This window comes from Heloderma suspectum, chromosome Z (assembly GCF_057233095.1).
Source record: "Heloderma suspectum isolate Gila_16-S chromosome Z, 16-S_ref, whole genome shotgun sequence".
Taxonomy (NCBI): domain Eukaryota; kingdom Metazoa; phylum Chordata; class Lepidosauria; order Squamata; family Helodermatidae; genus Heloderma; species Heloderma suspectum.
The window spans coordinates 16,456,958-16,482,872 of record NC_139476.1 but is presented as its reverse complement, the minus strand read 5'-3'; the positions used below and the strand labels follow the sequence as shown (position 1 = coordinate 16,482,872).

Below are 25,915 nucleotides of genomic sequence, written 5' to 3'. Positions count from 1 at the left end.
CAGCCTTATATCGGGATTAGGGGAGGATGCAAGTTGATGTTGGTGGGGGGAGCTTTGTTTTCCCCAAGGGTGGGATGGGCAGTGCCGTGTGTTTCAGATTTAAGAAGTGTCAGCATCTGGGATGTGTGGCCAGAAGGAAAATTGGCATTAGTAGATACTGACTGGCCATCGCTGGAGGAACTGGGAGGGAGGGAGGAATTATATTCAAGGGTGGTAGGCCCTTGCCAAGAGAACGGATCTGTGCAAGCGTGGAGAGACATACCAGAGCACAAAGAATGGCTGAGCTCTACCTGGCAGCCCTGCTTCTAAACCTGGTTTGGCACAGCAGCGGTAAGTTGGGCTCTCCAAAAGTCAATCGATATCTATTTCTTTAAACAGCAGAATGTTTCACGGTGAAATTTGGATTTTCTGATCACCCTCTGCTACCCCAAATGGATGGATTGATTTGATTTAGAAATGTGTGAGTTGTCTTGGGACCCATAACGGCTTACCGTTAAAACTTGCCACCGCTGAAAAATGTCAACAACGATCAAACAACCCCCCCCCCCCAAAACCAACTTTAAAAACAATTTGAAAACTGAAAAAAATACATTCCAAAGAGCTTTTGCTTCTTTTAAAACAGCCTGATGTCACCCAGCGCTTACCACTTGGTGGCTGTTAGAGGACAGATAACCACAGCATTACAGCTCATCCATCCATCCATCCATCCAACTATTGCATTTTTATCCTGTCCTTTAGCCGAAAAGGCAGCTTATCAAGGCAGCTTACCAAGGTAAGAAATAAGATAGCCCTGGCCTGCAGGTTTACAATCCAAAAGACACAACACAAAAGGAAAAGGACTTGGGAGGGAGGAGGAAAAAAACTCAGGCACTCAATCTGTAGTTGCAAAGTTCAGCAGGTTGTTGGCACAGTGGAAGCACTATTGTGTCGTCTCCCTCAGATGGCCACAGCAGCGGCAGCTGGCAGCAGGAGACAACAGAACTCATTGCCTCAGGAAGTTGGGGAGGGGGCGTTATAGTGTGGATAGATTATAAATGTTAAATGGGTTGGATACATTCGTGGGAGAAAGTTGGATTGATAGATAGTTCAATTATTTATTTACTTATGTATTTATTGTGTTCATATCCTGCCTTTTTTCCTCTTGCAAGGAACCCAAGGTGGCTTTGTTTTGTTTTGAGCCTTAGATTTTGTTAGAGCTCTGATGGAAGCTCGGAGCGGATTGGCCGCCCCACTGACATCGGAGCCACCAGCCCCCACTGTGTGTGTGCGCGTGTATTTTATGCCCCTTTTTATATACTAGACCACAGAAGGAGGCCCACGGTGGAAACACATTTGGTTCCTTTTGCTACCAAATGACATGAACGTCCACTTTGATTACGCTTTCTTGCATGGTACAAGGACTGTGTGTTTTTCTCCTGTAGAGATAAACTTACATTATCCGGCTTCTTGGATATTGTTCATTTTCAATGTTTTACTTTTCCCAATTGATTTATTGCTGCTTAGTAGCCATTGCAGACCTCTCCCCCTTTGAATTTGTCGAATCTTCTATATTCTGACTGCCCAGCCACCCCACCCCACCCCACCCCACCGCCTATGGGCAATTTCTCCCACTGTCAAATTCACAGCGGCCCAGATTGCGATGGTTCTGCAGAACACGAGGCGCATGGGGAGGCGACTTACAAACCCAAATTCTAGGAACAGGCAAAGCCAGCTGCCAAAAAAAGATAGAGAGCCACCAACTCCAGGAGCTCTTTGCTCCAGAACTCATTGGGCGCATCCCGTCCTGCTTTGCCGCTTCCTTTCTATTTGTTGTTTGAAACGTACAGTGCAACCCGAGGCGCGTTTACTCAGATGTAAGTCTTGCTGTGTCCCACAATGGGGCCACGCACAAGTTCACCTGAGGCTCTGGTCCCGGTGCGGCAGGGGTGACAGCCTTTTCAGTAGTGGCTCCCTGCTTCTTGATTATTGTCCCTGATAAGGTTTGCTTTGTGTCCACATGGTGCATCCCCCCCACATTCTAAAACATTGAAATGCCTCTCCTACGGCTTCATGACTGGCAGGAAGAGTTTTCAGCTGAAATAGGTTGGGGGGGTTTGTAATATTTTTTGTCATTTTGGCCTCGCCCACAACTGGAATGCGGCCCCCAAAATGGGATTCAGCCTTCAGGCTGAGCACTGTTCAACACCTCTGCGTTGGAGAGAGCCACGCCTGCGACTCTTGGCCCTTGCTAACGCTGGCCATCTCCTTCTGCCCTCACCAGCCTTCCTGCTGACCATCCGGCCTCGGAACCCTCTGGTGGAACGTGGGGGCTCCATCCAGCTGACCTGCTCCATGGACTGCCCCGGTGGGAAATTGCAGTGGGTGGGCCTGGACACCGACCTGGGTGACGTGGCCTCCAACCACACGTGCAGCATCCTGACGGTGAGCAACGCCACCATCAGCGCGGAAGGCAGGAAGCTGTGCACCGGGCAATGCCAGCGCCAGGCCAGCCAGGCCAGAGTGGATTTAAACGTATATTGTAAGTTCAGGGAAGAAATGCAGAGATCCTTCCTTCCTTCCTCTTCCTTTCTTTGCTTCATACCCTCTTCTTCTTCCCTTCTCTTTTTCCCCTCCCTTTCTTTTTCTTTTCCTTCCTTCCTTTCTTCCCTTTTTCTTTTCCTTCTCTCTTCCCCTCCCTCCCTCTTCCTTTCTTTGCTTCATACCCTCTTCTTCTTTCCTTTTCCCCTTTCTCTCTCTCTCTCTCTTTCCTTCCTTCCTTCCTTCCTTCCTTCCTTCCTCCCTCTTCCTTACTTTCTTTCCTTCATACCCTCTTCTTCTTTCCTTCTCCTTCTTTGGTTTTCTTTCATTCCTTCCCTCTTTCTTTTCTTTCTCTCTTTCTTCCCTCTTTCCACCCTCCCTTCCCCTCCCTCTTTCTTTTCCTTCTCTTTCTTCCCCTCCCTCCCCCTTTCCTTCCTTCATACCCTCTTCTTTCCTACTCTTTCCCCCCTTTTGTTCTGTCTTTCTTTCTTTCTTTCTTCTTCCTTCCTTCCTTCCTTTTTCTTCACTTTCACAATGGTATGCCGTTTTGCAAGTAAAGAAAGAACCATTTTTACCATACTATTTATATATAGATACATATAGTATATGTTAGATTGTTTTTTTTATGTAAGTTTTTGGGTAAGCCCTCCTGAGGACCAGTTTGGTTGAAAAACAGCCGAGGCTGCAATCCTGTAGACACTTACTCGGCAGTAAGTCCCATTGAACTCAGCAGGGCTTACCTCTGAGTATGCATAGGATTGCACTGCAAGGCTGTAATCCTACATAGGTTTATCTGGAGGTAAGCCCCAATGAAACCAGTGGGGCTTACATCTGAGTAAAGGTGCACAGGATTGTACAGTCACGCTGCAATCATAGGAATATCAGGAGAGCCCTGCTGTATCAGACCCAGGGTCCATCCAGTCCAGCATTCTGTCCACACAGTGGCCAACCAGCTGTCGACCAGGAACCCACAAGCAGGGCATGAGCACAACGGCACCCTCCCACCCATGTTCCCCAGCAACTGCTGCACACAGGCTCACTGCCTCTGGTATTGGAGGTAGCACACAGCCATCAAGACCAATAGCCATTGGTAGTCTTCTCCTCCAGGAATTTGTCCAACCCCTTTTTAAAGCCATCCAAACTGGTGGCCATCACTACGTCCTGTGGTAGCAAGTTCCACAGTTTAACTCTGCACTGTGTGAAGACATCCTTCCTTTGATCTGTCCTGAATCTCCAACCATTCAGCTTCACAGGATGACCCTGGGTTCTAGTATTTGGCGGGGGGGGGGGATGTCTCCCTCTCTACATTCTCCACACCATGCATAATTCTGTAGACCTCCCGCATGTCTCCCCCTACCCTCCATTTTTCCAAGCCAAACAATCCCAGGTGTTGTCACCTTCTCTCATAGGGGAGATGCTCCAGCCCCCTGATCATTTGAGTTGCCCTTCTTCTGCACTTTTTTCCAACTCTACAATATCCTTTTCCTTAGGAACAGTGGCAAATGATTTTGTCATTGTGGAAGCACTGGTAAAGCACGGAGTGCTGGTTTGAGTGGGGAGGGAGAAATGTTCATTCACTTCATGAGCAAAGGGCTGGATGCGCCCGATCTCGGAAGCTAAGCAGGGTCAGCCCTGGTTAGTACTTGGATGGGAGACTGCCTGGGAATCAGGCTTCCTGCATGGAGCAGGGGGTTGGACTCGGTGGTCTTGTAGGCCCCTTCCAATCCTGACTCTATGATTCTACAGCACATGGCCGTCTAAGGGACCCCCCCTAAAATCTGGAAGGCCTGGGCCTAAAATGACAGAGGGGGCCTTTGTTTGGCCATCTGGTGCATCCCAGCGGGGCTCTTCCCACGTTCCTAAGCTGTGCCTAATTTCTCAGCCTTCCCAGACACTCTGCAACTGGACTCTGAGCCAAAGGTGGTGACAGCTGGGCAGGCAGCCCGCCTGGTCTGTTCCATGAGCCATATCTACCCTTCGGGCGCCTTCATGATGAGCTGGTTCCGGGGAGGTGAGAGGCTGGATGCTTCCGAGGAGATGGAGGAGGAGGAAATGGAGGATGTCCAGGAGCAGCTGTTCGCCTATCGCTCGGTCCTGGAGGTTTCGGCCGCGGCGGCAGCTGCGGACTACAAGTGCAAGGCAACTCTGGAGGTCGGAGGGTGGACATTCGAGAAAGAGAGGGTGGTCTTGGTTGGTAGCCAAGGTAAGCCACACATGCAAACGGCCCATTTCCCCCGAGCACTGAAACGTGGGCCCAGCCTGGGCATGTGGCTTAGTGCTCAAATGGCACGGTGAGCGTTTAGTTCAACAAAAGCAGTGCTTTCTACTGTGAGGCCCCAGGGTTACTGCAGCTCCCAGTCACCTGGAGTGCATCTGTCTGCCTCCCTCCCTTTCTCTTGTTTTCTCTCATTTAGTGTAGCACTGTGCCGAAAATTCCTCCCACTTTTTCCAAGCTCTCTCGTTCAATTTGATAGCAGAGAAACTGCTTCTGAAAAGAAATTCAATGGTGAAGACATTTCAGAGAAATTCTCAAGGGTTGGGTTTGGGGGCTTACTTTACTTAGGGGAGCAAGGAATGAGCCCAAGTGTCCTGTCTTTCATTGCACAATCATCTCTCTGGCCGCCTGCAGCCTCCTCCACTCCCCACACCTCGATTAAAGCCCAGTTTAAGGCACCAAGGAGTAATTCCTCCCATAGGGCTTTCTCAGGTCAGGACGTGCAGGCAGCCCGTGAGGCTCGCCGTGATTAGGTAAGCTCAGAAACGCCACCAAAAAAAATGATCCTGAATGAGGCAGAACAATGGAAGCCTCTTGCATGGGGAGGAGAAAGCTTTTGGGAATTGGGGGACAGATTTTGGCAGAACACTAACTCCGCCTCAGCCCTGGAGCTTGGCACCACACTGCATTGCAACAGAGGCAAATTGGGGGCAGCCTGCCAAGACAGTTGATGCTCTTGCATCACGAAAAACCCCAAACCCCTTCCCAAAAAAGAAAGCTGTGCCGTGAGCTGTGCCACCGGGGAGCCCTACCTGGGAGAAACAGTTGAGAATTTCGCCTCCCCCTGGAGAAATCTGGTGAAATTGTCTCCCAAATTTCTCTGCCCACAAGTAAAGTAGAGAATTTCGAGAGGCACTTTGCACACAGCTCTAATGTACTTGTTTGCTACAGCCTCTTGCTATTATCTGGGCTACCACAGAGGGCTTTGGGGGTAGGGAGTTGGGGGGTGTGGCAGTGGGAGACTTTACAGTGCTGAGGAGAGCAGGGATGAGGAAAAGATCTGTCCTGACCCAACAGCAGAAAACGTACAGATTCCACAGCCCCAAATTACCTTTTGTAGACCAACTCAACAGATCACAAAAGACTGTGCAAGCTTTCGAGTTCTCCAGAACTCTTCATCAGGCAAGTTGGTAAACATAAGTGGCCTGAGATTACCATTTCCTGTCCTTTTCCCTCACTCCTTCCAGGGTGCAATATACATATAGCCTGGAAGATCACTCACAATTTCAAGGACAAATACTCTCGCTCTTCATTAGAAGGAATTTGAGCATTTCTCTTTGAGCACCTGATTCAGTCAGCCAAAATCACAATGGCCTCCAAAAATAACTTGCCCTTAATTTGTGTCTTTATTGGTTCGAAAAAGGTTGGCTCGGATTAATCAACTAAACTCATGTTGATTAATCTAGCAATGCAAGCTTGAAGCCTTAGAACAACCAAAATATGCAACATGTCCCTAAGATCAGCCCCTATACCAGAGGACTGGAAGATGGCCAATGTAACGCCAATTTTCAAAGAGGGATCCGGGGAGATCTGGGAAATCACAGGCCGGTTAGCTTAATGTCTGTTCTGGCTACACTGGACGTTTTTTAAAGTTGCAAAAACATTTGGTTTGCAGTGACAGAGCAGGTCCCTGCCGATGCTGACGAGACCACCGTTACCCTCAAGATGGTCAGAACGAGCCATGCAGCGATGCCGGGGCTTCCGACCACTAATGGCCAGCATTCCTCCCTTGTGGTGACCCCCAGTAGTCTTCCATCTCTTCTGTCCACTGAGCATGCCACCACCACACTGGAATCTCTGGCAAAATCCGACGGGCCTGCAGCAGTGACGGACGCTCCCTCCGGATCTCCTTCTCCAGCAGGGAACCCAGTGGCAGAGACGTGGACGAGAGCTCCAAAGCCTCAGGTAGAGGCCAGCCACAAAGGGAGCCCCACCTCGACTTGGCCACCAGCAGCGGCAGAGACCTCCACTAGGCTCGGGGCGACTTCACAAGCCCCTCCTTTGACAGACCGACGATTTACCACCGAACCCGTTTCCTCTGAGAACTATCGTTCCACAAAGGCTCGTACAGAAAAGCCAGGGGGCTCCACCCCGGAAGACGACTTCTGCCAGCCCGTGCTCACCCCTGTCCCCAGCCAAGGAACCGTAGGGGAAGCCTTCCGTATCACCTGCCACACGGCAGGGTGCAGCACCGATGTCAAGATCCAGTGGGTCCAAATGCCCGGGGATCGGTCACAGTACAGCCAGGAGGAAGCCCAGGGCCGGTCCACCCTGACGGTGGAGAGCATCAGCTTGGAGCACCAGGGGGTCTACCGATGCAGCACGGTGGCCGTCCCCTCCCGGATGGCGAGCCTGCGCGTCGTGGTGTCCGCTGGTGAGTCAGCCGGGGTTGTGCATGTGAAAGCATCAGGGCACGGGGGGGGGGGGCAGGGGGAGAGGTGGCTGGGCGAGCCAGGCTGGAATCTGGAGGCAACAGGACCAGACCTTCCCTTCCCCTGCGGGTCTGTGTGCGCACAAAAAAGCAAGGCCCTGATGTGATGAGCGTAGGGTAGACAGGCTGGTCCCTCTGGAAAATAATGAATGGGCACAAATCTGACATCAAAGCCATAAATAGTATAGTAAACATTGTTCTTCTTTCACTTACACAACTGCATGCCACACTGCCATTGTGGGAGGGAGGGAGGGGAAGAAAGAAAGAGAAGAGGGTATGAAGGAAAGGAAGGAAGGAAGGAAAGAGGGCAAGGGAGGGGAAGAAAGCAGGAAGGAAAAGAAAGAGGGAAGGAAAAGGAAAAAGGGAAGGAAGCAAACAAAGAAAGGAGGGAAAGAAAAAGAGAAAAGGAAAGAAGAGGGTATGAAGGAAAGAAAGAGGGAGGGAGGGAGGGAGGGAGGGAGGGAGGGAGGGAGGGAGGGAGGGAAAGAAAGAAAGAAAGAAAGAAAGAAAGAGGGAAGGAAGGAAGAGGAGGAGGGAGGGGGAAAGAGAGAGAAGAGGGTATGAAGGAGAGGAAGGGACAAACAGAAAGAGGGAGGGAGGGGAAGAAAGAAAGAAAGAAAGAAAGAAAGAAAGAAAAGAAAGAGGGAAGGAAGGAAGGAAGGAAGGAAGGAAGGAAGGAAGGAAGGAAGGAAGGAAGGAAACAATGGTCTCAATGGTCTTATAGGCCCCTTTGGACTAGATGGTCTTATAGGCCCCTTCCAACCCTACTGTTCTATGATTCTATGATTCAAAGAAAGAGGGAGGGAAAGAAGAGAGTATGAAGGAAAGAAAGAGGAAGAGAAAAAAAGACAGATGGAGGGAGGGGGGGAAGGAAAAGAGGGAAGAAAGGGAAGGAAAGAAGAGGGTATGAAGGAAAGAAAGAGGAAGTGAAAGAAGGAAGGAAAGAAAGAAAGAAAGAAAGAAAGAAAGAAAGAGGGAGGGAGGGAGGGAGGGAGGGAGGGAGGGAGGGAGGGAGGGAGGGGAAGAGGAAAAGTTGGGAAAGAGAGCAATGGGGAGGGGCCAGGATGGAATGTCCCGTTACTGAGCCGAGAGGGAAAATGTTTGCAGTCAGGGGCACAATATTCTGTATGACTTTGAGCCTGAGCAGTATCCTTCCCTTCCCTTGCAGGGCTGTGTGTATGCGAAAAAGCAATGCTTTGATGTGATAAACATAGGGCACACAGGCTAGTCCCTCCGGAAAGGAATGGGCACAAATCTGACATCAAAACGGGCAATATTCAAAAACCAAGGGGGCTCCCTTCACCCCCTTACAGGACATTCTGTTACTGTCCTTATAGCAGCCTTGGTGGAGCAAAGAAACTTCAAAGGGAGATTAGGGAAAGAGACAGCCAAGTCAGACTTCAACAACAAGTTCGATTCTATCACCAAAGGCTTGAATCAGGATAAAGGTGTTTTGTTTTTTTAATTTATCATACTAAATGTGTTAATTGGCTTACCTAGTGCTGGAATATTTGTGTATTCAGCAACTGTATTGTGAATCACCACTGTTAATACTGTGATTGTCACTGCCAGTACTTTTTGCATTTAATTTCCCTTTGACCTAACTTTTTACAGTCCCACCCCCCAGCCCATGTACCGTATATAAACTTGAAACTCTTGATAACACCCCGAAAGCTCAACCAGAATAAATTTATTAGTCTTTATGGTGCCATAAGACTCTTGGTAGTTTTTGCTGCTATCGACTGAGCACGGCTACCTCTCTGGAAACTAAAACAGAGTGAAACCTTCAAACTGGCATTGCAGCTTAAAAAGTCCTATAACTCCCAGCATTCCCCAGCCAGTTTGGGAACTGTAGTTTTCTCTGTCTAAACATGCATAGGATTGTGCCCTAAGAAATTCAAGGCTATCTTGTGTTGGTGTAGAAACGGGCAGGTTTACGGTCCTCATGGAGGAAAGCCTGAAAATTTGGCACACCGTCTTTTCATATTGCAAGACTTCCAGCCCAGGCCTTTGGAGTGAGGACCCTAAAGGAAGGGGGAAGCCTCCCTTTGCCCTCTTATGTGGAAAATAACTTAAAAACGAAAGTTTTGGGGGAGGTTCCCTCAAAAGGAGCATTCACTGCCACTTTGCCATTTTCATCCTGTTTCCCTCCTGGCATTAGCACACCAGTGCAAAACCAGTTCCAAGACTTAGAACAAGCTCAAGGCCATCAGCACAGTGGGAAATTCTGGGGTTTGAAGGACATCAGTCACTCCGATATATAGATTCATATTTTTTACTAGTGAAGCTTTCAACCAAACTTACCAGCTGCCAGAATTGGACGCATTGTGCCCAAACCGTGTGAAGTCACGTCCCCTGGCACCCCTAAGCATGATTGATGCCCTGGTGCACCCTTGTAGCCCCTCTGAGGAAGCGGTCTGTCCACGCCATTCCCCAGAAGGGAGGAGCAGCCCACTCCTCTCTGGCTTCGAATATGTACTAGTTGGGGACTTCTGCCACCTAGTGGCTGAAAATGTTACTGTGTGCTTCAACCACATGGAAACACGTAATTAGAATTAATTAATGCACTTGAAGAGCAATGTTAATAATGCATTTTAAGAGCAAAATAACCCTGAGGTGGTACCTAGGTTTCACTGTCTTGGAGTGATGGTGCTGAGAGATGGACAGACAGACACATCCTCCTTTATTATTATAGATATTCAGGTCGCTCCAGTGACTGGCTGATGGCATGCAGGCGGTCACTTTGCATCTAGCTCAACACCTGAATCCTCCACTTTGGTCTTATCAATGAACTTCAGGATTCTAGTAAAACCCCAAAGTGGATCCCCAACTCTCCCAATTCAAGGGCTCATCTTGCCTTTTTCTGTGCGTCTCTCCGCAGCTACATTCAGCACGGACTCCCTCATCACCCTCGGGACCGCTGGCTCTCTATTGGGGCTGCTTGTAACCGGCTACGTGTCTCACCGCCTGAGGCGGCGGCATGGGGGCTAAGCGACACAGGTCACGATCCGTCTCCTCCCACGCTGCCTCTGGGCACCGACGGCTTTTCGCTGGGGGCAAACAACATTCTGGGATCAGGCTTTCCAGGATGGACACCATGGGCGCACCAGCTACCACAAAAGGAGGGAGCGGGATCTCTTTTCCGCACTTCGCAGGACCGTAGCATTGGGAGCTCCTCATCCCTGCTCAACCCATTTCCAGATCGACGTCAGCAATACCATCCACCGCCCCCCCACCGCCCCGACATCTGCATCCAGGATAAAGAGGACTGCGGCCACCATCCTAAACCCAGCTTACTTTGGAATTATTCACACTGAAGTCAGAGGAACTTTTTACATTGGGGCAAACCTGTTTAGGGCGGGGCGGGAAGAGGGGCCCAAATACAGATACATGGTAAAAAAAAGGGAAAGGAGATTCAGAAGGGTGTCTTCCAAATGAATGTTCAGGCAGGAGACCTGGGCTGGATGAACCCTTGCTCTGATCCAGCTAGCCAAGCCATAGGTTCGTTACAAGACCAGAGGTGTCTGTCCCCTTGCCAGGGCGATGTCTCTAACTCAACCGATTGTATTTATAAGACGAGACCTGTTTGTGCATGTTTTTGTACAGAAGTTGTGACTGTCTTAATTAAACTGCGTCCTTTTTCAGCGTGGTTGTTCCATTTTATAGGACTGGGATCTTCACAAAACTGCTGTAGTCTAAACCGTTTTGGGGGTGGGAGCGTCTTTAGCACAGTTGCCAGAAACCCCAACTGTTTCATGGGAAATCTGGCTGCCTGATGGGAAGCTGCCATATAAGTGAGGAGGTCCCTGTGATCCTTAGGGGAGGGGCCATCGCTCCTGCTTTCTCTGCAGAAGACCCTCAATTCAATCACTGCCATCTCCAGTTAAAACGATCAAGTAGCAGATAATGGGAAAGATGTCTGGCACCGAGACCCCCTGGACTAAATAGACAAATAGTTTGTTCTCTTCCTAAATAGACAAATAGTTTGTTCTCTTCCTAAATTCCCCCTCTCCACACCACACCACTTATAATGTGGTTATAATTCTTATAATTCTTGGGACCTTATAATGAAACAGCCCCTCCCCTAAACAAGGCAGAATAGGGAAAGCCCATCAAAACATTATCTTAGAATGTTCATGAACATTCTGTGACATCACAACCGTTCGACCAATGGCAAGCAGGTAATGGACAGCACGTTTCCAACTATTTTTTTTAATTGAATTATTCCTATACAATTCCCACCGGGTCTAGGTTTCCCTTCATGTAAGAAAATAGCATATCTTTAACAGGTTTCTATTTATATTTTTTTCAAATATATCTTGTTTGATCATTCTCAAGTTCTAACAATTGTCTACGAAGCAAAATACGCTCCTCGGGATCATCCCCAAAATACAGGGAGCTCAACATACCCTCTCCAAGCCACATAACCAGATGCTCATCTTTTTGTGATCAAGCCAGGGATGGCGGAAGGATCCGTCCAGGGCGTGGAAGACACTGGGCTTTCATCAGCTCAACCCCGCAGACTTCGGCTTGTTTCCCATGAGTTGGCCGGGCTCGATCTGCATCGAGTTGGGCCAGTTTGTGGATTTTCCATTTTTTTAATATTTTCACAATTAGAACTTTGCACATTATGCAAATTCTTGCCGCAATTTGCGTAAATTACATAAATCGCACCTGCAATTTGTGCAAATTTCTATTTAGCCCCCCCCTTCCTGGATTTGGTGAAAAATGCTTGACTTGCATTTCAGGGGCACCACAGAACTCTGGCGAGCCCAAAAAGGGCCAGATTTCCCAGTGACAGACATCGCCAGATCATGCCAAGAGCTCGAACAGCCTTCCTGGCACCCCCCAGCTGTGTGGGACAGCCTGAGATGGGAGACTAAGCCCAGCATGCCTGTAAGGTGCCAGGCTGGGGAAGGCTGAGCTAAAAGAATGGAAATGAGGTGATGGGGCTTTGAGTTCACCCTGGGGAGGAAGGGGCTGAAGACTCTTGGCTCATGTGGAATCAACCCAGGCACCACAAACAAATCACAAATAAATCACTCTTGACTATGTCTGCAGCTCATGCCTAGATTTTTAAAAGGGATTCCAACACTATTTAGTCCCCAGAGCCATAATTTTCGGTTATTTCCGCCGTTATGTTTTGCCCACCTTCTCTGCCAAAACGCAACGCTTGTCTCTTTCAAAAGCCCAACTTTCAACCTTTCTGGGCACAAGGGGCCACCTGCGTTAAGGCCTTCAAACTAATTTTTGGTGAGTGGGGTTCAGACTGCTTCTCCTCCCATGGCACATTCCCTTCCGGAATATACCACATAGCCCTCTTCCCCACTGCTCGATTTGGGTCACCTTCTCAAGATCGCTGGCTTTCCTACTTCGACACACCATTGGGTGGAACCCCTTGTACGTGGTGAAGGATTCCAGGGGAGCATTGTAAAGTGAACACTCGGCTCGCACAGGCCCGTCAGGTCCTCGCATGAACTGAGTGCGTGCCCTTTACTGTTTTTCTGACATTCAGTGTTGCAGGGGGGTGAGGATGCTAGGAATTGTAATCAAACACCTCTGGAGGGCAGCAAGTTGGGGAATGGGTCATACAAAGAGGGGGAGCGTGTGGTCCTAACAAAAGTCCAGGTATTCTAACATTTCCTCAGTACCCAGTACAAAAAGCCCGTTCCACCAGATTTCTAAATAATACAGGTAATACAGGGTTGCATCCAAGGTTAGTCCTACTTCTTTATTTCATTATTTATGATTAACACGTATATACCTCATCTGCTAACTCCATCGGAGCAGACCCATGGAAATGAATAGGATTTGAGTCAAGACTAAATTTGGAGACAACCCGTAACTTTGGTGGCAGAACTGTTGCCCTCTTTTTGACGTCATCAGGTCTGTTTCAGGAGAGAAAAGCTGCCTTCTGTTCCCCTTGGTGCAAAATTCAACCCCGTCAGCAAGTAATGGCCCACTGGAAGACAAAGGCCTGGTGCTTTTTCGGACCAACTTGATCGGTCTTTGCTGGACCAGGCAAGGAGTGATCCCAGAGTTCCAAATGGAGCAAAAAGGCGACTTCTTTGGGGGGAAACGAGGCACATAGTGAGATTACCAATTGTGTAAATACAAGGTGTGCAGGAATACGGCAAATGGAAATGGCAGCTTTTATTCCATGGCAAAGACCTGGCGTTCAGCGCTTAAGTCAGGTCACGACTTCTGCCGGGGTCAAAGAATTAAAGCCCCTCACCCGTTCCAGCCCTCCATGCCAGCATCCCGATCCTGATCAGGGGCTCACACCTATTTGCTTTTTTAAACACACACATAACACTAAGCGATTGTGACTGGTGTGAATGTCGTCACGGCGCCTTTAGACCTGTATGCAAGCACGAATCTGTATAGGTTGCTACAGATCTGTGATTCTGCCTCATTTTTAGAATCTTTTCTTTAAAAGAAAATAATCAAAATCTTCTTCAGACATTTTTACAATCTTTTAGGGGGGAATCTTTTAGGTTGTTGCCAGTGCCAAACAACTGGGAAATAGAAACCCTTGCTAATTTACTGGAAAATAGGAAAAAAAGCATCCAGGGATCACCCAATAGATGGCAATTTTTTTTCTGCCCATCCTAGACACAAACAAAATATAGAACATACACAGTTTAGCAATTTCCCTTGCTTCTCACCCAGCATTCCCTAACCTGGCTCCCTCCAGTTGTCTGAGACTTCAACTCCCATCAGCTAATGGTCAGGAGTTGAGACCCAAAACATCCGGGCAGCACCAGATCGTCCTAGCCTCAAATATTTCCAAAACAGAGGGCGAAAGCTCCCATGGACTCGAATCCATTCTTTCTGATATACACAAGCGAGTCACGTTCCCCACAGAGTTCCTGCCAGGGCCTTTAAAGAACTGTAGGGCAGGACAGAAGAAAAGCTGTATCTACTGGCAGATTTCTGGGTGATTTGCAGTATATCAGGAAAGATTTCTGACTCCCAAGAGCTTAACAAGAACAGCAACAAAATACCTGAAATTACAAGGCTGAAACGGAAAAACCTGGAGGTGGGGGGTGGGATGGACAAAGACCAGGAGTCGGGTTTTGTGCTCAAGCACTGTTCCGTTCATCTGGTCCTCGAAACGAATCCCAAAGATCCGAATTCTTGCCTTCAAAGCGTGTCTTTCACACCAGGCGGCAATGGCTGGATCTCAAAGTCCAAATAGTTAGTAACAAAGGAAGCATTAGAAAGGACATTCCAGAGATACGGTGGAGAAAGACGAACGGCCCATAGAGAAGGAAAGATCTTCTGGAAACGCACTGGGATGATTCAAGCTTTTTCTGGCACTGGAGAACACTTGTCTCTTTGGCTTTTTGATGTATGTGGTGCTTTCCCTCTTGCTAGTGAACAAGCAGCCCTCCCCAAGCTGGGGTTTTGCGGAGGTCTGGGACTGCAACTCCCAGCCAAACTGGTTAGCTGGGGGATGCTGGGAGTTGTAGTCCAAGACCTCCACAGGACCCCAGGTTCAGGAAGGCCATAATAAAAGAAGAAAGTAAGCCCCAGAAGCACTGCGACAACAGCAGTACCCCTGCTCGAGCCACGGGGGGGGGGGGTGTCCTCCTCTTCCTCCGAGTGCCCTAGGCATGCAAAGCCCGCACGTGCTTGAGGAGGTTGGACTTGTGGTTGAAGGCCTTGGAGCAGTGCTGGCAGGCAAAGGCGGGGTGCTTCTGGTGGGTGCGCTGATGCTGCAGGAACGTGGAGCGGTGGGTGAAGCTTTTGGGGCACTGGCTGCAGCGGTGGGGCCGCTCGCCCGTGTGCACCCGCTCGTGCTCCTTGACCGAGGCCTCCCACTTGAAGCGCCGGGCGCAGTGGGCGCAGGCGAAGGGCTTCTCCTGCGTATGGATACGGAGGTGCTTCACCAGGCAAGAGGTGCGTTTGAAGCGCTTGGCGCACAGGTGGCAGGCGAATGGCGCCTCGTCTGAGTGCACCTTGCCGTGCTTGTCCAGGTCGGCCTGGAGCTTGAAGCGCTTCCCGCAAACCTTGCAACGGAAGGGGCGCTTGGCCGAGTGCACCAGGCGGTGCTTGATGAGGTCGGCGCAACGGGTGAAGGTCTTGGCACATCGCTTGCACTCGTACGGCCGTTCGCCCGTGTGGATGCGCTGATGCTCCCGGAAGCTCGACTGGTACTTGATGTCTTTCCCGCAGATGTCGCAGTGGTAGAGGTCCGGGTCGGGGGCTTGGGGGCACTTCCGTTTCGACCCCCAGGCTGCCTTCTTCCTCTTTTTTCGGGCCCGGGGCTTGGGAAGGCTCAGTCCGGTGTCCATGAATCACCTGGAGGAAACGAGACCTTAAAAAACGAACCCACCAATCACAGCGGAAAAACGTGCATGGACGGGGGACCACGTCATCACACGCACAAAGGGTGACCCTTTGGGCAGGAAAGGGCTCCCACTCAGCAACAGAGCCCTCACTCTGGTTGCATAGGGTTGCAGATTCAGTCCCCGGCGTCTTCCATTAAACAGTTCATCTAGCCGGGGATTATTATTTTGTATTTATTTTACTTATTTCCAGGCTGCATTTAAAGGCAGGGGCTGGAGGTGTAAAATTCCCGGAAATTTTGAGGCCATGGGAGAAAAAATTGGGGTTTTCCGGGGGGGGGGGGGTGGAAAAATGGGAAATTTTGGAAAAATTGAAAAATAAGCAATACTTATTTTTTTAGCACTCTGTGCAGATCGAAAGTCACTTTGTTGCTTTGAGATAGCCTTCCCCACCCTAGTGACCTCCAGATATTTTAGACTTCAGCTCCCATCGGCCTCAGGCAGCATGGCCCAGGGTCAGGAATGCCCTGTAGTCCAACATATCAGGAGGATGCCAGCCTTTCTGTTCCTAAAGTTATAAAATTATCATTATATTTTAAAACTTAAAAAAAACTCAGTCCATTTGCAATTATTGTCTGAATAGATCAGAACAACAGTAAATGACTGCTACAGCATCAGAAACACAAGACTCTATAGAAGAAAACCCAAGCTGGCAAAAATGCTCATTTACCTTCAAGAATGCACAATGGTGAATCGACTCACATGTTGGGAAACTGAGCATAAATGTCTATCAGTAAAATGCACTTAAGATCTATAATTTTAATAAGGAATGAAAGAACTATGCTGGGAATCTTACAGGGAGGATTCAAAACATTTTTCTCCCATGGCTTCATTATTTCCAGACATTTTACATCTCTAGTCTTTCTATAAAAGTGTTCTTATTACATAGTTCTTAGAAACAATGTTGGGGGTAGTAAAAGCTGGGGAACAATATATAAATACTTTGTCTTAAATTCTAAAAGAGAATACTTCATAATCCAAAGCTGTTCAGTTTTTCCAATTTTTGGAAAAAAACAAGAATGGTCCTCAGGGAAAAAAAGTTTTTCCCGGGTTTTTTCAGGTGCAGACAGTGCCAACAAGGGAGAGGGCCTTCTCAGTGCTGGCTCCCCAATTAAGGAATGAACTCCCCAGTGAGGCCTGCCTGGTACCAACGTTGTTATCTTTTCAGGCCTTTCTCTTTTCTCAGGCATTTGGCAGCCTGTGATGAGTTTTAATCAGCCCTTATGGTTATGGTTGATTGCTCAAAGTTGTTTTTAGATATATGTTGTCTCTGTGCATACTGTCTGTTTGTGTGTTTTTATGTAAATTGGTTTTAAACTTTGTATACTATCTTTTTAATGGTTTTTCATCTTTGGAAGCTGCCCAGAGAGCTTCGGCTATGGGGCAATAAGAAATGTAATTAATAATAATAAAATAATAATTCTCTGCCTGTGCTCCCAGAGAGGTGCTGCCAGTCAGAATACATGAAATTGGACTGGACAGACTTGATATAAGGGAGCTTCCAATTTTAACCAGCCCTTTATTTAGAACCATGAGGACTGGAATTTTCCTTTTTGCTTTTGGGGAAGGAACACAGCTCACTGGTAGAGCAGATATTCGGCGTGGAAAAGGTCCCAGGTTCAACTCCCGGCATTTCCGGTTAGAAGTATCACAGGATAGGAAAAACCTTTCTCAATGTCCCAGATCCTGGAAAGCCGCTTCCAGAGAAGTCAAAACTATGCTTGAAGGACAACTGACCAGATCTAAGGCAGCTTGCTATGTCATAGAAGGTTAGAATTGCAAGGGACCTTGGAGGTCAGCTAGTCCAACCCACTGCTCAGCATAGGAAATTAGCCCACTGCTCGCCAAAGGCAAGCATGGATTGCATCCAAGTGACAAGGCCAGGAAACATTATAAAAATGGGCTTTCCCCCTATTCTTTTTTTATTTGTTGGTTTATAAAAAATTTAAAACCCACATTATAGGGCACATGGGCCTCACAAAGCAGCCTGCAAAACTGCAAAAACAGGGACAGACAAATTGCCATTAAATACACACTCCAGCAGTAGCAAATGAATTTTACGCCCCAAATGCAGCCTGGAATCCATAGGTCTTCAAGCTATGTGTGTGTGTGTGTTTAAATGCCAGCGGTGATGTGGCTGTGCCTACCTTCCTGGGGACGGAGTTCTGAAGGTGTGGGGCCACCACTGAGAAAGCCCTATCCCTAGCACTTTTCACTTTTGAGCTAAAGCTTGCTAGGAAGGGGAAAAGAGCAAAACAAAACACAGCGACCAAGCCTTGTGTTTTGAGTTCCAGAGAGACCTCTGACTCTTGCACAAGAACGGGCCAATATCCCTGCTACAGTCGTCCCAGCTGGGCCCAATCCACACCTCTGCCTAGGAAGAGAGGACAAAGCAAACACAGGTGTCTGCTGCTACTTCTCTTCACTCTTACTAAGGCTAGTATTCTCTGAGAAGGCAGGTGAACCGGCAGCGACAGCAGCAGGCTTGGGCAGCCTTGGCGCCAACCCTGGGTTTCACTTTGCATTATACTGGCGGATCTGTTGACTCGATTTGATTTCAATTTGCAGTGCAGCTTTACTGCAATCACTGTGGGGGTCCCGGCTGAGAAGACATCTAGAAAGTAAAGGACTATGTTGCAAATGCTGCCACAAATGCCCATGTAACACCTGATCAGCAGTGGATCCACACAGGTGCCTGGCTTCTTTTTCCTGGCTTTGGATATTGTAATTCTGGCAACCGGACCAGAAGGTTCCTCCTCCCAGTAGCCATTCCAGCTGTCCAGAGGGAAGCAGGGCCATTAAGGACATCAGAAGATCCCTGCTGGATCAGGCCAAGCGTCCATCCAGTCCAGCGTCCCGTTCACACAGTGGCCAAGCAGCTGTCAACCGGGAACCCACAAGCAGGGCATGAGTGCAACAGCACCCTCCCGCCCATGTCCCCAGCAACTGGTGTACACAGGCTCACTGGCTCTGGTACTGGAGGTAGCACAGAGCCATCAAAACTAGTGGCCGTTGATAGCCTTCTCCTCCAGGAATTTGTCCAACCCCCTTTTAAAGCCATCCAAATGGGTGGCCATCACAACAGCCTGTGGCAGTGAGTTCCATAGTTTAACTCTGTGCTGTGTGAAGAAGTCCTTCCTTTTGTCTGTCCAGAATCTCCCTCCAATCAGCTTCGTGGGATGACCCCACTGGGTTCTAGTATTTTGAAAGGGAGACAAATGTCTCCCTCTCCACATTCTCCACACCATGCGTAATTCTGTAGACCTCTCTCGTGTCTCCCCTGACCCTCCTTTTTTCCAAGCTAAACAATCCCAGCTGTCCCTGGTAGGGTCTTTCTAAATGGGCAACTGAACATAAGAACATCAGAAGAGCCCTGCTGGATCAGACCCAGGGTCCACCTACTCCAGCATTCTGTTCACACAGCGGCCAACCACCTGTCGACTGGGAACCCACAAGCAGGGCATGAGCACAACAGCTCCCTCCCACCCATGTTCCCCAGCAACTGGTGTACAGAGGCTCACTGTCTCTGAGACTGACAGTTGCACATGGCCATCAGGGCTAGTAGCCATTAATAGCCTTCTCATCCAGGAAGTTGTCCAACCTCCTATATGAACATAAGAAGAGCCATGCTGGATCAAACTTTACTTCAGCCTTTCTGGAAGATTCTTTCTTTCTTTCTTTCTTTCTTTCTTTCTTTCTTCCTCTTCCCTCCGCATCCCTTTTTCCTTGTGTGTCATGTCTTTTTTACATTGTAAGCCTTGCAGGCAGGGGACTCACTTGTTTTACTGATTTTCACGTATGCTGCTGCAGGAACCTTTTTTGACTAAGGAAGGGGATCCAAATCAAATGCATAAAAATATTAAAAATTAACAAATAAAATTAGCAGCGTGGGCAAAATCGTGACTGGGTGGTCACCTCCAGTCCCCAGTTTTCCTGGGTTCAGCTGCCAGCCAGCCAGCCCTTCCCCAAAGCCCCCCTAACAAATGCCCCATGAGCAGCCCCCTCCCCAAATACGCCCAACCAAGCCCCCTCCCTTCTGCAAATCTCACTTACCTATCCAGAGGGAGAGCCCAAATGGTCCCGGAAGCAGACGCCCCAACACCTGCAAACCCCAATATATTGAAATATATTCGGGGTGGAAACAATCCAAGGAAAAGCTGGTGTAAGTCTATGGGGAAGGGAGGCCTGGCCACGTTGCCCTCAAGTAAGATGGCTGCCCTGGAATTCGCCCTTTGCTGGCTACACCAGCGCTCCCATTGGCTGCGGCTCAGTCCCGCGAGATTTCCTCCACAGGCCTGGACGAGGCGGGAACACGAGGTCGCCTGAATCGATATGACCATAGAGACGAAAATCTAGAGCGACAAAAATCTATTTCCGGCAAAACGGGTCTCTATAGTTGTATTCTGTTTATAAGGGAGAGCCAGGATTCTCTCCTATTCATATAGATAGGCACCAATCTATCCCTTGGCGTGTCTGTGATAAAGCACGCTCTATAAATTCGCATTGGAAGCTAAAAGAACCAGTGGCGGACACAGGGCCTCTTGGGGGGTCTTGCTACGACTAAACTCCCAGAGGAAAATCCAGTTCAGTTTTAGAAATGAACGTCACAGAGATGCGGCCTATACTTCCGGTATAGCTGGGCTAAACTTCCGGTAACGACCTAAAACCGCCATTGGCCACGATACTCTATGGGCGACCCGGGGCGTCGTTCTAGGCCTTTCTCTCTCTGTGGTGGAAGCCCTCTCAAACTTTTGAATGGGAAGTTCCCGCTTCAGTTTTAGGCCAGAAATGCTAATCAGAACTGTGACCTTTCCCGGTCTTTTCCCCCAACTTTTTGTTTCTCTAGGTATCACCCCGCTATGGCCGCTGTGGGAACAGGTGAATTCCTTGGCGATCGCTGACTGGCTCGCCAGGGACCAAGATGGCGCCGCCGGGGTGGGCAATAGAGAGACGCTAGCCTCATCCAAGATGGCGGCCGGGCGGCCCTGAGTCAAGATGGCGAAGGCAGGGCACGGCGCCCTCAAGCAAAATGGCGGCCAACGAGAAGCGGCGCTTGTCGCCTGCAGCGGCGGGAAGCGACCAGGCGCGGCCGGCCCCGACAGCCGCCGCCGCCCCCGCTGCGGGCGGCCCCGAGGCCGAGGCGGAGTTCCTGCGGCAGGCCGGCGTGACCGACATGGTCCGCGAGGCCCTGCTGAAGGTGCTGGAGGCGAGGCCGGAGGAGCCGGTGGCTTTCTTGGCCGGACACTTCGAGAAGCTGGCGCAGAGCAGCCCCGAGGCGGACGAGGCCGCGACGGACGCCGGGGACCCGCAGCGGCAGCTCCGGCTGCGCCTCGGCCGGGCCGCGTGGTACTTGGGCCTGGCCCACCACTCCCACAGGTGCGGCGGAGACGGAGAGCGGCTTCTGAGGCGCGGGACTACAGCTCCCGGAACGCCACGGGCCGGGGGGGGGTCGGCGCGGGGCTCTCTGGGAAACGTGGTTCCTCGGGAGCGCGGGGCTTTCTGGGAAATGCGATTCCTAGGCGTTGGAGTGCGGCAGCTTTTGCCAAGCTAGCGCTCTCCGGATGTGTTAGACTACAACTCCCAGCAGCCCCTCGCTGAGGGATACTGGGAGTTGTAGCCCGACACCTCCGGAGGGCGCCAGGTTGGAGGAGGCCAGTGCAGTAGAATAAAGGAATACACAAATAACATAAAACTAAATTATTATTTTAAATGTCTTGGCTCGTATTTATTTTATTTTTACCTTATTAAATTGTTAATAATAATCGTTAGGTATTATAATCATTAATAACATTGATAATTAATTGTTGATATTATTAATTATTATTTATTATGATTATGATTAAAACTGTATTTTAATTTTTGGCTCATATTTATTATGGGTTTTTTTTAACTTTATTACATTTCTAATTGGCCCAATAACTAATGTTCTCGTGTTGGATGACAAACAATTAACAAAACTAAAATGCTAAAGAACAGTTACAAAAATATAAAATACGAGTACTTAAAAGAATAAAATTCAAGCTATACTGCCAAAGAGCTGAAGCTCTCCGGCTGGTTCACAGCAATAGCAAGCCACAAATGCAAGATAATGTAAACCTAATATAAAATCTTTAACATGGAAAATTTAAGAACAACTTAAAACAGCTAAAAACAGTTACAGTAAGATACAGGACCTGATAAAAACTTACAAATGCCCCATTGTATGTGGTGCAAATGCCTGGGAGTAGAGGACAGGCTTAACCTGGTGCTGAAACAATGACAATGCTTCTGTGCATGCAAATAGTTTATTGAATTTATGTCCCGCCTTTCTGCTCCCCAAAAATGATGCCCAAGGCAGCTAACAATAAAATCCAGCTTTTTTAAAAAAAAATCTTAAAGTATAGCATAAAATAAATGAATTGAAAACAACAGTTGAAGAAAGAAGCAGCTCCAGCCAATTGAAAAACCTCTTTCGGCAACAGACCAGCTCATACACCAGAGTCCTCTCTGAATAAAAACAGCTTTCGTGCTGGCGGAAAGATAGCGGAGAGGAGGGAAACCTAGCCTCCCTCCACAGGGTGTTCCAGAGCCTGGGAGCAGCCACCAAGACAGCCCTGTTTCGCATCCCCATCAAATGTGCCTCCGATTGCAGTGAAAGAAAGAAGTTAAAAGAATAAGATGCAATGCGGAATGCTTTTGCAATGTGGAATGCCTGCAGAATGCTGCTGCTTTTCCTTTCATGCACCGCATTTGCGTGTGTATTCATGACTTGGAAGCAAGTGACGTTGAGTACGCTGGGGCTTCTTGCTCCTAAGTAATGCAGGATTTGCCATTTATCACTTGTCTGTATTACTTTTTAATCCCACGCTTTTTAACCTCCCAAGAGACTCAGAGCAGTGGCATACTAGGTTATTCTGTCTCCTACTTCATTTTAGCCTCACAACAACCCTGTCAGGTAGGTTAGGCTGATGGAAGGAGGATGAGCTTCATAGCTGAGTGGTGGATTGAATCCTGGATCTCCCTGGTCACTCTTAACTATTATGCCACGCTACCTCTCATGGGCTTTGGCTGTGTTGTCAGATCATGGAGACAGGGCTGTTTCTGTCCTTTGCTTCAGAAGCGCAAGTGTGGCGTGTTAGAGTAGCTTCAGCCAGTCACACACACTTCCTCTCAGCCTTATCCTACCTTGCAGGATTGTTGTACAGGTGATATGGTGAAAGGCGTGGAAAAATGGATGACGCCAGCTCTTTGGGGGAAGGGCAAGATGAGAAGAATAAATAATATACAAATGACCACAGTCAAAGACTGCAAATGCAGCATTATTTGGGGCTAAGCCCTACACCATCTTCTTGGACAGTAGGTGGGATCTAAATGCCGCTGACATAATTTTGAGGCCATTGTGTGGCATTTTTTCCCTGCTGCTGCTGTCATGAGGCCCTGGTGCGTGTGAAACTTCACAGCAGTGTTGAGACTACACCTCCCAGCATCCCCGAGTCCAACACACCAGGTTGGGGAAACCTGCTTCACAAAATACAAAAGGAAAGGTCTCTGCCTCAAAGGACTTACAGTCCGTAATTCGGCATGGGAGATAAACGTGAAGAGGGGGAGACAAGCCAGGGATTCAAAGGGGAAGAATATGTGATACTTTGGTTATGTGTCTTTGGTTTAATTACTGAAGCTGCCTCAAATGGCTGATTGCATTGTATTTTTAAAATAAAAATTAAAAGGGGCGTCTTCCATCCCCACACTGAGCAGACCAAAACCTGCAGAGTCTCAGCACTGCTGCGTCCGGTGCCTTGACACCACAGCCTTAGATTATAACAGCGTTTTCCCTCTTCCGTTAGGACGGCCTTTAACAACAATGTCAGCATGGCATATGACACCCTGGCCGCTGGCGGGAGGCGCAAGAAGCCAGGGGTCACCGGGAAGCTCTACAGCGACTTGCTGAGGCTGGTGTGCCAAGAGCGGGGTGGCCCTGATGAGATCGTGCTCCCCCTGCTGCAAAAGGTCACGTGCCGGGAGCACGAAGCGGTGCCATTTGATATCTTCCGCTACGGGGCCCTCACCTGCCTGGTCCTGCTCGAGTTCTTGGCCAAGGCAGACACCCTGTACGACGCGCTGGACAGCGGCACTGGGGCAGCGGATAGAAGGGTCTGCTCGGCGGTTCTGGGCACCCTGGAAGATGCCCTCTTCGCCACCGATGTCTCCACTCCCATCCGTTACTTGGAGGCCGGGAACAAGCTCGGGCCGGACTGCTTGGCTTTGGCCATGGACAAGGCGCTGAGTGAGAGGAAGGCCAGCGAGGCCCTGGAGAAGGACCAGTTCCTGCAGAGAGCGTCCTCCATCTTCATCGCGAAAATGAAATCCGTCGAGTGACCCCGAGTGTGGGACAAACATTTTGCTTTCTTGGGCCCCCCAATCGACCACATGTAGGACCCGGACGGAGGATGCTGACTTTGTGTTTTCTGAGTGTGGGTGTATACGTTGGGGAGGGATCCAAGTGGGGCAATTGTGGGCCGACTTTCCCTGTTTCTTTCTGTAGCTCTGCTCCCGTGTAAGCAATGCCAAACAGCTGAAGTTGGTGAGACTGTATCTTGTTCTGTAGATTTGTATGGCAAAGATTGGGTCGGTTCAAACGATTAAGGAGGTATTTAAATTTGTTTTTACTGCGAATTCTCTGGTGTGTGCGTGTGTTGTTTATTAAATATCCCCCTTCCCAAGTTCTTTGCCTCCAGCTGGAAAGCACCCTTTCTCCTGATCCAAGAAGAGTAAAATGGTTGTGAAAGTGGAAATAGTTCCTCTACGTCTTTGCCCCTTTCAGATCACGTCCATGCCTGCCGTGCACATCCCTGCCTGCCCCAAGCCAAAGTGGATCATGGAACTTGACACACTGGCGTTTCCCCTCTTGCCTGGATTCTGGCTCTCTGTTATGAAGCCAGCCATCTTCTGCATCCTGACATCTACAGGTAACCAGTGTAATCTGCAACAAAGTGTTGCAGTATGGAATGTGCCTCTTTTGTACTTCAGTCAGTCAGCCAAAGTCTCCCCTACAACTGTCAGCATTCCTTGGCTACCAGACTCCTTGGGCTATTTGGGGGGGGGGGTTCCCCCCAAACCTACCGATCCCTCCCTCCTTTGTGTGAGCTGTGCCATTTTAGTTACATAAGCACCAGCCCTCACCTCTAAACATCAGAAATAGAGAAAACGATCATGTCCCCCTGTTTGGACTTTGGCAGGAATCACAGTCTCTTGGGATACCCATATAATCAAATTTCTGGCTTGGTTCAGACATCCCAACAACCCAGGTTTGTTTCCGTTTTTAAACCCTGGGTTGTGAATGGAGCTGGTGTGAGCAACCCAGAGCTGGAACCTACGGTTGCCTGGTTTGTGTATTTCCTGCTTGCAGCAGGAGCCCGCTCAACCGCTCCTGTTTCGTTCACAACAGCCCAGGGTTAAAACAAAAATTGGGTCGTGGTGTCCAAACTGGGCTATCATGCAGTATTGATGTGTATTAACAGACTGGGAGCCTGCTTCAGACACATGCGCACGCACACAGACACACCTGTTTTGGAGGAGAAGTGAAGAAACAAACAGTTTTCAAGTTTTTGTTGCCTCGGAAGGATGCCCGTGCAACACAGGAATGCAAGAAGAGCCCTGCTGGATCAGGCCAAGGGTCCATCTAGTCCAGCGTTCTGTTCACACAGTGGCCAACCCGCTGCCCACAGAAAACCCACAGGCAGGACACGAACACAACAGCACCCTCCTGCCCATGTTCCCCAGCACCTGGTGCAGACAGGCACCCTGCCCCTGAGACTGGAGGTAGCATATTAGTGTGACTAGCAAAACAGAATATTAAACTTAGAGCAAAATGTTTCTGCTTTTGCCTTCAGCTGCTCCAGTATGGAGAGCCAGTGTGGTGTAGTATTGAACTGGAACTGGGGAGACCTGGGTTCAAGTCCCCACTCGGTCATGAAGCTCACTGAGAGACTTTGAGCCGCACCAACCTCTCAGGGTTGTTGTGAGGTTAAAATTGGAAGGAGGAGGACCGTGTTAAGCCACCTAGGGTTCCTTGCAAGAGGAGAAAAGGCGGGGTATAAATGTAATAACATTTATATTTTAATTCATTGCATTTCTAATCTGCCCAATAACTAATGTTCCATGGGCACATTTAAACACAGTTGAAGATATAAAATACAATACAAACATTTAAAAGAAATACAGTAGAATGCAACAGAAGAAACAGCACAGGGATCGAGAAAACAGCTGTAATCACCTAGAACTCATAATTTTTTTAAAAAATAAATATTTCATTTCATTTCTAGACCGCCCAATACCCAAAGCTCTCTGGGCCGTTCACAA

The 25,915-nt window shown here is 48.9% G+C and overlaps 3 protein-coding genes across 3 annotated transcripts; 2 read left to right on the top strand and 1 right to left on the bottom strand.

Annotated features, from left to right (window-relative positions):
- Nucleotides 1–95: 95 nt before the first annotated feature.
- On the top strand, nt 96–10,862 carry MADCAM1 (mucosal vascular addressin cell adhesion molecule 1). The gene is made up of 5 exons (XM_084825609.1): nt 96–330; nt 2,261–2,518; nt 4,400–4,720; nt 6,408–7,166; nt 10,105–10,862. The coding sequence occupies exons 1-5, from the start codon at nt 276–278 to the stop codon at nt 10,212–10,214; spliced, it is 1,503 nt and encodes a 500-aa protein (XP_084681735.1). The 5' UTR covers nt 96–275; the 3' UTR covers nt 10,215–10,862.
- On the bottom strand, nt 9,579–21,086 carry LOC146333771 (uncharacterized). Its single transcript, XM_084825613.1, has 2 exons — nt 19,631–21,086; nt 9,579–15,530 (listed from the first exon to the last, which is right to left on the bottom strand). Exon 2 carries the CDS (start codon nt 15,521–15,523, stop codon nt 14,837–14,839), a length of 687 nt encoding a protein of 228 aa, XP_084681739.1. The 5' UTR covers nt 15,524–15,530; nt 19,631–21,086; the 3' UTR covers nt 9,579–14,836.
- Nucleotides 20,600–24,345, top strand: TPGS1 (tubulin polyglutamylase complex subunit 1). Its single transcript, XM_084825611.1, has 2 exons — nt 20,600–20,953; nt 23,401–24,345. The coding sequence occupies exons 1-2, from the start codon at nt 20,607–20,609 to the stop codon at nt 23,930–23,932; spliced, it is 879 nt and encodes a 292-aa protein (XP_084681737.1). The 5' UTR covers nt 20,600–20,606; the 3' UTR covers nt 23,933–24,345.
- Nucleotides 24,346–25,915: the final 1,570 nt, after the last annotated feature.